At 47.9% G+C, this 16,183-nt stretch overlaps 1 protein-coding gene across 1 annotated transcript; it reads right to left on the bottom strand.

The window, feature by feature from the left end:
* Positions 1-498: 498 nt before the first annotated feature.
* On the bottom strand, positions 499-3,345 carry LOC109764746 (glycerophosphodiester phosphodiesterase GDPD2). The gene is made up of 8 exons (XM_020323528.4): positions 3,008-3,345; positions 2,717-2,910; positions 2,133-2,192; positions 1,927-2,007; positions 1,632-1,832; positions 1,445-1,540; positions 1,090-1,286; positions 499-1,002 (listed from the first exon to the last, which is right to left on the bottom strand). The coding sequence occupies exons 1-8, from the start codon at positions 3,096-3,098 to the stop codon at positions 756-758; spliced, it is 1,167 nt and encodes a 388-aa protein (XP_020179117.1). The 5' UTR covers positions 3,099-3,345; the 3' UTR covers positions 499-755.
* Positions 3,346-16,183: the final 12,838 nt, after the last annotated feature.

Raw genomic sequence — 16,183 nt, 5'->3', positions numbered from 1 at the left:
ATATACTAATGTTGCTATGCAATTTCATAGTCTGACATCCAAACACGATTCCGTATTGAAACCTCGGGACGATTCCGTGAGCCAATTCAATAAACATCCAAACAACCCAATATGTATTCATGTCCATTACAGTTTCCTGACTGAATTGGAATTGAAGCCAGTACAATACGGAGGCCTCCAGTACAGACATCCAAACGCAGCGTTAGTGTTTTGACATGTCATCAGGGGTGTGCTCGTGTCTGTGGCCTTTGTCGATACTTGTTCCTTCAGTTGCCTCCAATGTGTGGGGACTCACTTATGAAGTTTTTGTGCAAGCGGATTGTAGGGTGACGTGATTGGGGAGTTTGTGTGTCTTTCTATGTGGTTTTGTGGTCTTATGTTTTGGGAGCAGTCCGCTTGTATCATGGGGTTGTGGCTTGGTTGCCCTTTAGGGCCAAGCCTGTAACATCTTTTGCCTGGTTTTTTGTTAATTAATCGGGCAACTTTGTTCTCCTTCCTTAATAATTAATGGACGAGGCAAAAGTTTTGCATTGGTTTTGAAAAAATAGCAATATACAATACAAAACACTCAATGGCCACACGCCCAAGATTTACACAGGCACACAGAACACTAGTGGATTTCACCTTGATGCAAACAATCGGACGGGTCGTGGTGGCCCTGATTTACATGCCGCATCCGGGCCTTGGGGATTCAGTTCCGAGGGGTCAAAGATTGGTCAACCTACACGGGTAATACTATCCGAGAAGAAGACGCGCTACTGTACGAGCTCGGGTATGAGCCTCAGCAGGAAGGAAATCTCCCGCTGCGAGAAGTTGGGCGTCTTCTTCGCCGGCGCAGCCCTATCCGGTCCCAACCTTCCGGCCTGGCCTTCTTCGGGGCTGGGCTCCGGCGCCACCACGGCCGCGAACTCGGAAACGGCCTCGGCGATCTCCTGCACCAGGTCGACGATCACGCCGTCCACCCCCATCAGGTGCTGCATGTACACCGCCTCCGGCACGTTGCTGCAACAACATCGGATTCAGTATCTTATAAGTACTACAGTCTACAAGACACAACTGTCTGGTGCAAACTTCGGGCCGCTGGCTTACTTGAGCTGCCCGTAGGTGAGCAGGGAGAGGTCGGACTCCTTGACCCTGGCCACCGCCGACGGGTGCCGGAACACGGCCCTGGCCTCCGACACGATGCCCTGCAGGCCGCCGGCGCGGCACAGCCTGACAGCCTCCTCCAGCGAGTTCCGCCTTGCGTCGGCGTGGATCTGCGTCCCTCCAACCGTCAGGAAGTAAACCTGGCAATCAGATTATTTGCACGGTAACTTTGGAAGGTCAGTCACTGTTCACGGCCCGAAAATGCCATTCTATCTGAACAAGAACAATGCAAAAACAGCAGCAGGCCGTTGTTACACCTGCAGGGAATTTGATTATATTGTACACTAATTTCACTTACAGGGTACTGGTCTTGCAGTTTTCGCATAAGCTGCGCGGCGTCAGGCTGGAAGCTGGAGAAAATGACAGGCCTGTCCTTGGCATGCTCAAAAACAACCTGAAGAAAACAAACACACCACGGCTGTTAATCCACATGTATCTTCAGAACATTACAGAAAGAAATGAAGGCCATTATGCTAGCTTCTTGCCTTTAGGATGGCTTGCAGGACGCCGGCGAGCTCCTCCTCCTGGTAATCGAGATCATCGTCAAACTTGAGCTCGACATTGAAGCCGACGCGCGCGTCGACGCCCTCGAACGCCTCCCGCAGCGTGCAGAGCGGTTCGTCGGAACGGACGTCCCACATCAGTGTCCTGCCGTCCTTCAGCTTCCGCAGCAATGGCCTCCCGACCTGAATCAAGATGCTAGTCAGATATCACGGTTGTCCAGAGGGTGCGTGTCGTCGGTCATATGGTCGCAGTCCTCGGTTGTTCTGTTCTGTGTACCTTGTCCTGGTCCTTTTGAGGGCCGTAGGAGAGGAACTCGTCAAGTGGAAGATCAGTGACGCGCTTCCCGGAGATTTTGCCCTGAAATTTCGGTCATTGTTTCGTGAGACCTCGCAGTCGCAGCATCGATCGGCCATCGGGATGGTGCATGCTTCTTTTCTTCTTCTTTTGTGCAATGAAATGTTTATCGGGAGTTGGAAACTTACATCTTGTTCGGTGTAGATGAAATTGTCGTGGAAGACGATCGGGCAGCCATCTTTGGTCACCTGAAGAACAAAATGGAATGTGACGTTTTAAAAACCGTCACGCTTCACGCCTTTGCAGTTGCGGGAGAAAATGAAACAACGCATATATGCATGTGAGATGTGACGCATCTATAGCTTGCCAGGTCTGTTTGAGCGCAGGAATATCATAAAATAAGTAGTAATAAAAAAAGCCCTGGAAAGAAAAGAAAAAAGCTCTCGAGCTCCACACTAGGCCAAAAATAATCCGGATGGAATGGAGTCTCTTCTGTGCTGGACCGAACTAATAAAGGGAATGCACGGTCAAATTAGGAGCCCGACAAATGTTATCCACAGCCAGGTACTACGTCGCCTAATTTGTAGTAGTGCTGTACACGCGCTTCGCCAGCACCTGGAGACAGCCTGCCCCGGCCCGTGCCACCCACCGCCGAAGGAGAGGACCGAGCTGCACATGGCACCGCTCACAACCGCCAGCTCGATCGAGACTTCCGTCGGGGGTCAGCTAATGGCTAATGGAGTACGTAGTTGCGGCTGTAATAATAGTTTACCTGGACGTCGAACTCGACGTAGCCGACGCCGGCGACGCGTGCGGCGTCGTTGAAGGACCGCACCGTGTTCTCCTTCACCTCCCGCAGCCGCTCGTCCGGGGACGCCAGCGCGTTCATCCCCTTCCCACGGTGGCCGACCACCACTAGCGGCGGCCTCCCCGCGGCAGCCGGCGCCGCCATCATCGACTCGGCGCCTGCACGCAACACGGACAGGATATACAATGAGGCTACACATCCACCGACGACGCACACGCACGCACGCATTTCAATCACGCGGACGCACGCAGGTACCGTTGATGCACGCGGAGGCGAGGTTGAGCTGCGCGGCGATGTCCGGCACGGCGGCGGCGGCGGCGGCGCGCGCGGCCTTGGGCTGGGCCATGTGCGTACGGCTATAGTACGCCGACAAAGCCGAAGAAAGAGCGTGCCGTCGGCTGGCCGCGGCGACGTGCGACCGCTGACTCGCGCCAACCGGGGTTGATCGAGGCGGTTAAACAGCGAATACTTATGGACCCTTGCGTGGCCGTGGATGTGGGAGAGGCGTCGGGGAGGACGCAGGCTATATATACACACGCTTTGCTTGTTCGTCCGTGTCTAACGTGCAATAAACGTGAGAATAGAAAGGGGCAGAGGTTAAGCGATAAGACTTACACATCTCCGGGACAGGTCGCGTTAGGTTTGGATGTTGGAGGCGAATCGGAGCTGACGGGGACGAGCGTCGGAGGTTTATGCCGCGGGATATCCTCTCCCAGTCCGAGTCCCAGGCGACAGGAGGCATGAAGGAAAGCCGCCGTCAGCGGGAGAAGCTTCGCGCGTGTTAGATAATAATGAGAAATAAACGAGACAGAGAGACACGGAGATTTTTACGTGGAAACTCTTACGGGAGAAAACCACGGACGCACGAAGGCGCAATTACTATGAGGAGGAGTATTACAAGCACGAGACGACAGACCGTCTTAGGTGCGACTACACGGGGTATATATGAGGGCAATACATGAGAGTTCTTGGAGGACAAGTAAACGAGTTGTACTCGTACACGTCGACGTCAACGCAAAGGCCCACACCAGTTGTACTACGTCTAGTCCAACACGGTATAATTTGGATCACAATTTAACAATCTCCACCTTGATCCAAATTCCCTCCAGTAGTCGAAGAAAGTAAATAACTCCATCCAAATCAGCATAAACACCTTGTGTGTTAAAGTCCATAGGACTAGTGAGAAATACCAACTAAGCCTGAGTAAAGCTCAAACTTATTGGTCGGAACTGGCTTTGTCATCATATCAGCAGGATTATCATGAGTACTTATCTTGCATACCTTCAAATCGCCTTCAGCAACAACATCTCGAATATAATGAAATCTGACATCAATGTGCTTTGTCCTCTCATGATACATTGGATTCTTTGTAAGATATATGGCACTTTGACTGTCAGAAAATATGATAGGGCAAGATGAATCTCCACAAAGCTCAGTATACAAACCTCTCAACCAGATAGCTTCTTTGCATGCCTCAGAAATAGCCATATACTCGGCATCAGTAGTGGAACAAGCCACAATAGACTGCAAAGTTGCTCTCCAACTCACAACACAACCACCAATGGTGAAAACATAACCTGTGAGTGATCTTTTCTTATCCAAATCACCAGCAAAATCAGAATCAACAAAACCAACAAGTCTATCTCTAGTTTTCCCAAACTGTAAATAAGCATTAGAAGTACCTCGCAGGTATCTGAAAATCCACTGAACTGCTCTCCAATGCTCTTTTCCAGGATTAGCCAATGCATAAGATAAATCCGGACGAGAACTAACCATGGCATACATAAGTGAACCAACTGCACTCGAATAGGGAACTCTAGACATGTACTCAATATCTGCATCTGACTTAGGACATAAGTCTGATGATAACTTAAAGTGTGCATCTAACGGAGTACTTACTGGCTTGGCATTATGCATATTAAAACGACGAAGAACTTTATCAATATATCCCTTCTGACTAAGATACACTTTTCCAGATGGTCTATCTCTGGATATTTCCATGCCAAGAATTTTCTTTGCTGCACCCAAATCCTTCATCTCAAATTCATTACCCAATTGCTTCTTTAGTTCATTAATCTCTGACATACTCTTTGCAGCAATAAGCATACCATCAACATAAAGGAGCAAATAAATAGTTGAACCATTGACAGTTTTCAAATAAACACAACTATCATAATTAGACCCTTTGAAACCTTGAGAGAGCATAAAGGTGTCAAATCTCTTGTACCACTGTCTAGGGGATTGCTTCAATCCATAAAGAGATTTCTTTAACTTACAGACAAGCTTTTCTTTTCCAGGAATAACAAAACCTTCAGGTTGTTCCATATAAATATCCTCTTCTAATTCTCCATGTAAAAATGCAGTTTTAACATCCAATTGTTCAAGCTCAAAATCATTCATGGCAACAATACTAAGTAAAGTGCGAATAGAGCTATGCTTCACAACAGGAGAAAATACTTCGTTATAGTCAATACCTGGAATTTGGCTATAACCTTTAGCAACTAACCTTGCTTTATATCTTGTCTCATCATTAGGAGAAACACCTTCTTTCCTCTTGAAAACCCACTTGCAACGAATAGGTTTCTTCTCTCTAGGTAATCTTACTAAATCCCAAGTGCCATTCTTTTCAAGTGATTCCATCTCATCATGCATAGCGGCCATCCACTTATTACTATCACTAGAAATAATAGCCTCGGAATATGAAGAAGGCTCAGCATTACCTTCAATTTCTTCTGCAACAGATAAAGCAAAAGAAACAATATTGCACTCTTCAAGTTTAGTAGTACCCCGCCTAACTCTGTCACGTGCAAGATTCCAACTGGGTGGAACAATAGGCTGATTTGGAGTGGGAGTGACATTATCATCATTAACGACGGGTTCATCATGTGCATCAACAATTTCATTACCAGATGTATCACCTGAATCAATAACATGCTCCACCTGAACAGTAGGCTTCTGAACAATAGACTGCTGTTCACTCTCAACGGGAACATTAGCAGATGAAACATCATGTAACATAGTAGATTCATTAAAGATAACATTTCTGCTAATAACAACCTTCTGGGTTTCAGGATTCCACAATTTAAAACCTTTAACACCAGATTTATAACCAAGAAAGATGCACTTAACAGCCCTAGGCTCCAACTTTTCATTATCAACATGAGCATAAGCAGTGCAACCAAAAACTCTCAACTGTGAATAATCAGCAGGTGAACCATACCATACCTCAATTGGAAATTTCTTATTAAGAGCAATAGATGGTGAACGGTTAATGAGATAACAAGCGGTGGAAGCAGCCTCAGCCCAAAAACGCCTATGCAAACCTGCATTGGACAACATGCAACGGGCTCTGGAAATAATGGTCCTGTTCATACGCTCAGCAACACCGTTTTGTTGAGGAGTATAAGGAACGGTGTAATGTCTGACAATGCCTTCAGACTTGCAATAATTCTTAAATTGCTTAGAACAGAATTCCATACCATTATCAGTGCGAGGTATTTTTACCTTCTTTTCAGTCTGTCTTTCAATCATAATCTTCCACTCCTTAAAAGCTGAGAATGCTTCATATTTATGCTTCAAGAAATAAGGCCAAACTTTTCTCGAATAATCATCAATAATAGTCAGCATGTAACTAGCACCACCTAGTGACTTTCTGCGAGATGGTCCCCATAAATCAGAATGGACATAATCAAGAATACCTTCGGTTGTATGAGTCGAAGTGTTGAACTTCACCCTCTTGTGCTTGCCGAAGATACAATGCTCACAAAATTTCAATTTACCAGGTTCATATCCATCAAGAAGACCTCTCTTATTCAACTCTACTAAACCAAGTTCACTCATATGTCCAAGACGCATATGCCAAAGGTTAGCAGCATCACAATCAGAATTCTTTGAAATAACTGGAGTAGCGTTACCTGAAACGGTAGAACCTCGAAGGTAATAAAGACCATTGGTCGAACTCAAATCACCTTTCATCACAATAAGGGAACCTTTGATGACTTTCAAAACACTATCTCCACCTGAATACTTGTATCCCTTTGCATCAAGGGCACTCATAGAAATAAGACTTCTCTTCATCTTCGGAATATATCGAACATCTGTCAAAGTTCTGATTATGCCATCAAACATCTTGATTCGAATAGAACCTATGCCTTCAATCTTGGAAGGTGAATTATCAAAACCCAAAACGGAACCAGCAGCAGTAGTAGAATCAAAAGTATTAAACCAATCTCTATGTGGACACATATGAAAAGTGCATGCAGTGTCAAGTACCCACTCATCATTGGTCTCAGCACATCCAGCAATAACAACAAGAGCATCATCGGAACTATCATCACGAGCAACGTTAGCAGAATTTTCACCTTGTTTGTTACCTTTCCTCTTTTCTTTATTCTGCAATTTGAAACACTCTGAGATGTCATGCCCGTCTCTCTTGCAATATCTGCAATATTTCTTGTCTCTGGATTGCGACCGGCCCCTGTGGCCGTTCTTACTTTTACCTCTGTTTCCATTATTGGAGTTCTTCTCCTTTGTCCTGCCACGAACAGATAATCCCTAGGCTTGGGATGAACTCGAACCATCATGAGGCACCATTAATTTCATCTTCTCCTTAGAGTTCAAAGCTTCATAAACTTCATTAAGTGTGAGAGTATCACGACTATATAATATGGTGTCTCTAAAATTGGTATAAGAACTTGGAAGTGAACAAAGTAACATTAAAGCAGTGTCTTCCTCTTCATACTTAACCTCCATTGCAGCTAGATCAGATATGATCTCTTTAAATTCAGAAATATGATTCAAAACATTACCTCCCTCGGGTAACCTGTGCAGGAATAATTTTTTGCTTCAGATGCATCTTGCTGGTGAGATCTTTAGTCATGCAAATCCCTTCCAGCTTTAACCATAGAGCAGCGGCAGTTTTCTCGCTCAAAACTTCCTGCAAAATATTATTATGCAAATGGAGTTGAATTTGTGACAAAGCCTTACAATCAATTCTTTTCTCCTCATCAGTCCAGTCTTGAATTCGGTTCTTCCCAAAACTATCCAGTGCTTCATCATAGTCGGACTGTGCCAACAACGCCCGCATCTTGACTTGCCATAGGATAAACCTTGTGTCACGGTCCAGCAGCGGAAGATCGTACTTCATGGATGCCATGAGTCGATAAAACTGTGTACACAAAGTAGTACAAGCTGAACGAAAACTCTTGATAGAATTAATTTGCGGAGCGAATAAAAAATACTGAGTAAATAGCACCTGATAGCCTCCGATGTACACGTAGAAAGTACTAATGACCAGTACTAGTTTCACGTAGCAACAGTAGCACTAGCAATCAACAGGTGCTGTGGCCACGTAATCTCACGTGAGTAAGTAGCAGCAGCAGCTTCGGTTGAAATTCCCGTGGACTTGCAGCTGTCTTCACGTCAGTAGCAGCGGATGGCTGCCTCGGGACTTGGACGAAACCCACGCACTTCGGCTGCGAAAGTTGTAGCAGTAGCAGATTACGCACATGGGACAAACGCACGGTAGGCGAGGGCGGCGGGTAGCAGATCACGAATCACAGAAGTGGAAATTGATTTTCTGTCGGATTCGACGGATCGCCGTGACGCTGGCGACGGACAGGCAACCCTAATCTCTCCGGTCTCAAATCTCGTATCTGAACCTCAGCTCTGTATACCACTTGTCAGATAATAACGAGAAATAAATGAGACAGAGAGACACGGAGATTTTTACGTGGAAACCCTTGCGGGAGAAAACCACGGACGCACGAAGGCGCAATTATTATGAGGAGGAGTATTACAAGCACGAGACGACATGCCGTCTTAGGTGCGAGTACATGGGGTATATATGAGGGCAATACATGAGAGTCCTTGGAGAATAAGTAAACGAGTTGTACTCGTACGCGTCGACGTCAACGCAAAGCCCACACCAGTTGTACTACGTCTAGTCCAACACGGTATAATCTGGATCACAATTTAACAGCGCGTCCGAGTCCCAGGCGACAGGAGGCATGCAGGGCGCGCGAAGCTTCTCCCGCTGACGGCGGCTTTCCTTCATGCCTCCTGTCGCCTGGGACTCGGACTGGGAGAGGATATATAGCCTGCGTCAGCGGGAGCAAACTTGACACCGGTGCTTACATTTTCCTGGTTTATTTATTTCAGTTCTATCGGTAATGTGCGTTTAGTAGAACGAGACGTTTTCGTTGACTACGAATGCGTTTGTGACGACCTTGGTTGATCTCAAGATGAGTTGTCGGCTCCGTCTCTCAAAGATTCTCATTGGAGTAGGGTTTGCATGCGTGCATTTCATAGGGTGTGCCCGTGCGTTGCAACCAGAACATTAATATTCTACTATTTGGCTAGTCCCTGATTTACCAACCTACATTAATTTGATTATGTAAAGGAAATACAATTATAAATTTGGTAAAAACTTGTCAGGTAACCACTTTATTGGCTTACCAAAAAACAAATTTGCTAAGTAATTACAATGTGGGATAGTTGAGGTGCTTTGCGTCGGAAACCGGTGGATAAAACCGTATATGGGAGGAAAAATTTATCAAAAACATGGCGAGAGAGGAAAAATGTACATAAGGTAGGAGAGAAAACATTTTCCGTTATCTGGTTTATTTTTTTGGCTGCTTCGGTCCCCTCTGACGCATGACACGTGTCCCTTGTGGGCCAGCCGAACGCTTAGCCAGTCAGCCTTGTCTTCTCCCCCGACGTATCTCATCCACATCTTTCCCCTCATGCCTTCTTCTTCATTTGCTTCCCATTGTTCCCACTACCATGCTCCTCTAGCCTTCCTTCGTCGTCAACCACCCCGCTAACAAAGTTCTACGGCCGAACGCCACTAATGTTGCAAAAACATGTGTCTGCATCAGCACCATTGTTGCAAAGGAGAGAGGGTGGTGTCAACCACCGCCTCTGCACACCCTTCGCCGCAACATCCATTGCGCTACTTGTTGGAGGGTGACACAACAACCACTACGACATCCCTCGCCACACAACATCATTGTTGTTGTAAATGGGGAGGGATGACGCTGAGTAGCGCAACTGTGCGCGGAGCTGATGCCACAAATTGGTCGAAAGGTTGCGGCTAGCGCCGATGTTGGAGCCGCATGTTTCCTAGTCGCCAATGTTGCGAGGAAGACATGCTGTCAAAGTCACAGAAGGTGATGTTGCAGAGACCCAGTGATGCTACATGACCAATGTGACTTCTACATGGGAGGTATGCTTTGATGCCATGGACTGACGGGGATGCGGCGTCTACGAGTGACTGCTGGGAAGGCAGGGGCAACGGAGAGCAAACCTCTTTTTACCGGTGTCGGGATCTACCGGAGGTTTTCCAACCAATAAAATCTTGCCACCTCAAAAGTTGTCATAAGTTGTACCTCTGTATTCCACACATTTCTTCATTATTTATTTTATCTAGATATGTGTGATATTACCACCTATGTTACTCCCACTGTGGGTAGTCTTAAGCCACTGTATTTCACCAGCTGGACCCCACCCACGTGATTTGATCAGCTGGGCCTACCCACGTGATTTCAACCACGCCCCTTTCTTTACACATAAGCCTGAAGCCAGTTCACTTCACACACGTACAGAAAATGTCAGTTTATTTTTCAAAGGATCAACCTCTCTCCCACTTTAAATGTCAGTTTCACCTTTTTATTTCAAAACAGATCAGCTACGCAGCTATTTCAATTCATATGTAACTGAAATATCATTTCAATTCTTCCAAAAAACACTGCAATAATTTTGAGAAATATATAACACTCCCACATGCTAAGATAATCTAGTCTCACCTCATTGTAATATAAATTTCACATATCTATAGGGTAGCTGAGCTGTCTAAATGTTATATATTTCTGTATTTCAGGGAAGTAATTACATATATTTTAAGGAAGTAATTTCATATATTTCAATACATATCTCACTGAAATAACAAATTAGAGATATGACAAATAGCAGTTTCATATATTTCAAAGAACTAATTTCATATATTTTCACAGAAATTAGTTTCACAACTTGTAACACCACATTGAAATATATTTCAATGTAGTAATTTCATAGTTTTCAATACATATCTCACTGAAATAACAAGTTATAGATAAGAGAAATAGCAGTTTCATATATTTCAGAGAGGGCGGCCACCGCCATGGAACTGACGAGAGAGATGGGGAAGCAGCTAGTGCGGAAGAGAGACGGTTGCGTGATATTTATTCTCGTGGGGGTCCATCTCGTATTCCCGTTCGTATAGTAGCTCGTATCTTAGAAACAGATGGGAAAAGGAAAATCACATGGGGTCCACCCACACCAATCTAGAAGCACAGTCGAAGGGTGGATCTCTCACCGGTACATCCCGGCTCCGGTAAAATTACTTATTTGGGCAACGGAGCGGAGTAAACTGTACGAAACCACCACTTTGAAGGCTTGGTTTGCAGAAAACACTACGCTACATTTTTGTTGCAGAAGACACTATATCTAGCGTAATTGTTTTGCAAAAACCACTGATCAGCGGATTTGGCTCTGTTGAGCGCGTTTATGACAGATGGGTCCCGTTTTCTGCTTACGTGGCATAACTTTTTGTGCCAGATAGGTTTTAATCTAAAGTTACAAACTAGTCCCTAAAATTTTACATAGACACCCCTGAATAAAAAATGTAAAATGCAATTAGCTCCGAACAAACATGCAGCACATCGCCCAGGGGCTCTGTTCACTGGTTTTGGGCGGCGCCCATGGAGGATTGGAGCGGCAGTGGACCTCGCCGGTGGAAGGAGGCAATGGGAGAAGGAGGATGACAACAGGGGCGAGCCCAATCTGGATCTCGACGACGACCAGAGTGAGTGCACGCGCACGCTGTCGAGCTGCATCGGCCGCTGCCGGACCGTCGATGAGCGGCAGCTCGCCCCTGCTGCTCCGGCCGTCGTCCTCCCGCACTCTTCATTTCCAGGCTGTCTCCCTCGTCCTCCCGAGCTCTTCTTCCCAAGGCCGGCCCTGCTGCTCCGGTTGCCGCCCCGGCTGCCCAGTCACAGCGCCCTTGTTGAGGAACGACAACGACGACTCCGTGTGGCAGCCTTCCTGCCGGCGTCGGGCTCTGGCACTGACCCTGGCCTCTCTTCTTCATCCTCGTGCCATCCCATGGTCATCGGGGCAGTGGACGCCATAGCCCCGAACGCTCACCACGCCGAGCTGGCGGGGCATTCCCGCTGGATCCGGTGTCGGGTGGGCACAGTGGAGGCAGATGTGGCCGAATCCGGCATGGGGCATGGCGGCGGCGGCCCGGGGACGGAGCAGCGACGCTGAGATCGTGGGCACGCTTGCCTGTTGCGGTGGGAGGAGGGGGAGGAATCTGGTGTGGTTCGAGGGCCTGGGAAGCAGGGGGAAGAAAGTTGGGGGCGTTTTTGCATTAAATCTAATCTGTTATGCCACATAAGCAGAAAACAGGATCCATCTGTCATAAACGTGCTCAACAGAGCCAAATCCACTGATCAGTGATTTTTGCAAAAAGATTACGCTAGATATGGTGTCTTCTGCAACAAAAATGTAGCGTAGTGTTTTCTGCAAACATAGCCTTCAAAGTGGTAGTTTTCTGCAATTTACTCCAACGGAGCGTGATGTTGTGGTGCTACAGTGAGAAAAGGATGAAGTTGTGGTTGTGTTGGTGAGAACGACGTGGAAGACATTGTGTTGACCCATCCAATGGCTATGCAGCACGGGATCGGACGGCTGGCACAGAAATCAATCGGTTGACGTTAGGGTATGCTTCGCTTATGTTTTTAAATACTTTGGAGTGGAATGATGCTGACGCAGCGTCTAGTGTGGTAAGAGGACCTCACCTTTTTTTTTTTTTTTTGAAAGTGTAAGAGGACCTCACCTCATAGGGTGTTTTGCGCGAGGGGTTGAGGGCCTTGAGGCTGACGCAGCGTCTAGTGTGTTTACAGGGTCTCACCTGACGCTTTCTTCAATCCAAAAGAATTAGTAGTAGTATCTTTCTGCAGAGGGCAATAACACTACGGCTACGGCGACGAATCGGAAAGTCGGTGTGTTGTTTATGAAGCGGATGTGCACAAGCAAATATCAAAGACACCTTTGCCGCCAAGACTGAATCCACAATCGGTTGAAAGTAGATGATGAGCAGTACATTAAAAAGAAGTTCAACCCGCAACACCAGTAGCATTTTGCCTTGCCCTTCCGACGCCTCTTCACGTAATGGAGACCAAAGGGAAACTCGTAATGCCAAAGTATTCATTACGCCGTGGAAGATTGGAAACGCTCGGAATGGCCAAGTGTCTCGACAGAAACACACCTTAGGTGATTATAAACATCAAAAAGGTGATTACACACTACTGCATGTTGGTCCTAGGGGCATCTTCAACACCGACTTTTAAACCTCCTACAACTGTCTGGACCGCGTTGTCCGGACCGCGGAAGCCAACCAATGTGGTCTTGTATCGATGTGCGGCGCGGTTCAGATGTGTTTTCTCCCGCAAACCGGAAACAAACACGGGGAGGTTTGCGAGAGTCCCGACCAATCACCCGCCCGCTTCTGACCGCCTTAGCCCATCAAAAATTCTCCCCTTCCCACGTGATTTCGGTCAGTGCCGCTCCAAAGCGTCAGCGCCCGCATTCATGCCCAGCCAGAGCAGACGCGACCGCTCACTGGCACCGGTATTTAAGCGGCGCGTCGGCAGAGAGCGCCGCTCGCGCCGCTTCCCAGTGCAGGCGACTGCCGCACGTTCAAACAACATGACGACCACCCGTCCATCTGTTTGCCACCCGCATTGATGGCACGCGGTTGCCGAGGCGTCTCCTCTGGCGCCACCCCCGTCCCTCTGCCGCCCACTATTGCTATAAAAGTCAGTGCCCGGCCATAGACGCAGTCATCCATCTCTGATCCCTCTCCGGACCACTCCCACCATGGATCCCTCCCCACCAAAGTTCTCTAGGACGGGCTGACGTCGGACCGGAAGAAGGAGATGGCCACCATTGTTGCCGGCTGGCTGGCCGGCATGCAGCCGGAGGAGGAGGACGTCCCAATGGAGGACGCTGTCGACGACGAACTGGCGCCACCCTCCTCCTCCGCAACACCATCCTTCTCCTCTGCGCCACCGTTGCTAGTGCATTGCACAATGACCATTGGCGAGGCCCGTGCGGCTGTGCCCATTACATGGACATGGTGCGGGAGGAGCGGGAGGAGCAGTTTCGGGAGGCGCAAGCTGACGTCGTCTACATCCACCACCTCCTCCAAGAGCATCTGTAGGCGGAGGGGCAGATCACCGCTGGTAGAGCGGGCGCGCCGGACGCGGACATGGTGGAGTAGGAGGCGGTGCTCGAGTCCTACCACTCCGCCGGCGAGATCCGCCTCGCCTACTGGCAGTACCGACAACGGGTGGCGGAGGTGGCGTCTGATGGCAAGGAGTGCGACAACTATGCGGGTGAGGCGGTGTTCGGCGAGACTGACGAGGAGGAGGAGGACAACGCCAAGGCCGCGCCCCGCTGCCACCATGAAGAACCCGACACGTGCGCGGGCGCCGTCGGCAGCAAGCAAGAGTAGTGCATGGTAGGTCGCCACCGCTCTGGTCCTAGGAAGGCCACCGCTCCTCCCCTCCCGTCGACGCCAAGATTGGTGGGTTGAGCATCTTCGGCCGATCAAGCGCTTGGCGGCGATGTGGAGGCGGACAGCTTCACTTCTCGGGCCTCCGGAGATGGAGGTTACGGAGGCAGAGCTGGAGAGCGCCGAGGCGGAGCTAGAAAAGGAAAAGCTTCAGTTCTCTTGGGTCATGGCCGAACACGGGGAACGGGCGTCGATGACTATACCTGGCCAGATGGGCCGGCCCGGCAGAGCACGACCCGCGCTAGGTTATACGGGCCTGGCACAACACGGCCGGCTAGGCACGCGAACTACACGGGCCATGCCGGGCCGGCACACGTGCCGCCTTATCTGGCCCTGATACGTCTCCATCGCATCTACTTTTCCAAACACTTTTGCCCTTGTTTTGGACTCTAACTTGCATGATTTGAATGGAACTAAACCGGACTGACGCTGTTTTCAGCAGAATTGCCATGGTGTTATTTTTGTGCAGAAACAAAAGTTCTCAGAATGACCTGAAACTTCACGGAGAATATTTTTGGAATTAATAAAAAATACTGGCAAAAGAATCAAGGCCAGGGGGCCCACACCCTGTCCACAAGGGTGGGGGGCGCGCCCCCAGCCTCGTGGGCCCCCTGGTGCTCCACCGACCTCAACTCCAACTCTATATATTCACGTTCGGGGAGAAAAAAGTTAGAGAGAAGGATTCATCGCGTTTTACGATACGGAGCCGCCGCCAAGCCCTAATCTCTCTCAGGAGGGCCAATCTGGAGTCCGTTCGGGGCTTCGGAGAGGGGAATCCATCGCCGTCGCCATCATCAACCTTCCTCCATCACCAATTTCATGATGCTCACCGCCGTGCGTGAGTAATTCCATCGTAGGCTTGCTGGACGGTGATGGGTTGGATGATATTTACAATGTAATCGAGTTAGTTTTGTTAGGGTTTGATCCCTAGTATCCATTATGTTCTGAGATTGATGTTGCTATGACTTTGCTATGCTTAATGCTTGTCACTAGGGCCCGAGTGCCATGATTTCAGATCTGAACCTATTATGTTTCCATGAATATATGTGAGTTCTTGATCCTATCTTGCAAGTCTATAGTCACCTACTATGTGTTATGATCCGGCAACCCCGAAGTGACAATAATCGGGACCACTCCCGGTGATGACCGTAGTTTGAGGAGTTCATGTATTCACTATGTGTTAATGCTTTGGTCGGGTACTCTATTAAAAGGAGGCCTTAATATCCCTTAGTTTCCATTAGGACCCCGCTGTCATGGGAGGGTAGGACAAAAGATGTCATGCAAGTTCTTTTCCATAAGCACGTATGACTATATTCGGAATACATGCCTACATTACATTGATGAATTGGAGCTAGTTCTGTTTTACCCTATGTTATAACTATTGCATGAGGAATCGCATCCGGCATAATTCTCCATCACCGATCCAATGCCTACGAGCTTTTTACATATTGCTCTTTGCTTAGTTACTTTGCCGTTGCCACTGTTACAATTACTACAAAACTACTACTGTTACTTTTGTCACCGTTATCGTTACTTCCATACTAGTTTGCTACTAAATACTTTGCTGCAGATACTAAGTTATCCAGGTGTGGTTGAATTGACAACTCAACTGCTAATACTTGAGAATATTCTTTGGCTCCCCTTGTGTCGAATCAATAAATTTGGGTTGAATACTCTATCCTCGAAAACTGTTGCGATCCCCTATACTTGTGGGTTATCAAGACTATTTTCTGGCGCCGTTGCTGGGGAGCATAGCTCTATTCTTTGAGTCACTTGGGATTTATATCAGCTGGTCACTATGAGGAACTTGAAAG

This window comes from Aegilops tauschii, chromosome 2, assembly GCF_002575655.3.
Source record: "Aegilops tauschii subsp. strangulata cultivar AL8/78 chromosome 2, Aet v6.0, whole genome shotgun sequence".
NCBI lineage: Eukaryota > Viridiplantae > Streptophyta > Magnoliopsida > Poales > Poaceae > Aegilops > Aegilops tauschii.
The sequence above is the reverse complement of the archived record's forward strand: the minus strand, read 5'-3'. Positions and strand labels throughout refer to the sequence as shown.

Excerpts from the sequence above, each read along its gene's own strand:
- LOC109764746 (XM_020323528.4), bottom strand. The coding sequence starts at position 3,098 with ATGGCCCAGCCCAAGGCCGCGCGCGCCGCCGCCGCCGCCGCCGTGCCG. Across the intron at positions 1,833-1,926 it reads CTCAAAAGGACCAGGACAAG|GTCGGGAGGCCATTGCTGCG; the intron begins GTACACAGAACA and ends ATCTTGATTCAG. Across the intron at positions 1,287-1,444 it reads AACTGCAAGACCAGTACCCT|GTTTACTTCCTGACGGTTGG; the intron begins GTAAGTGAAATT and ends TCTGATTGCCAG.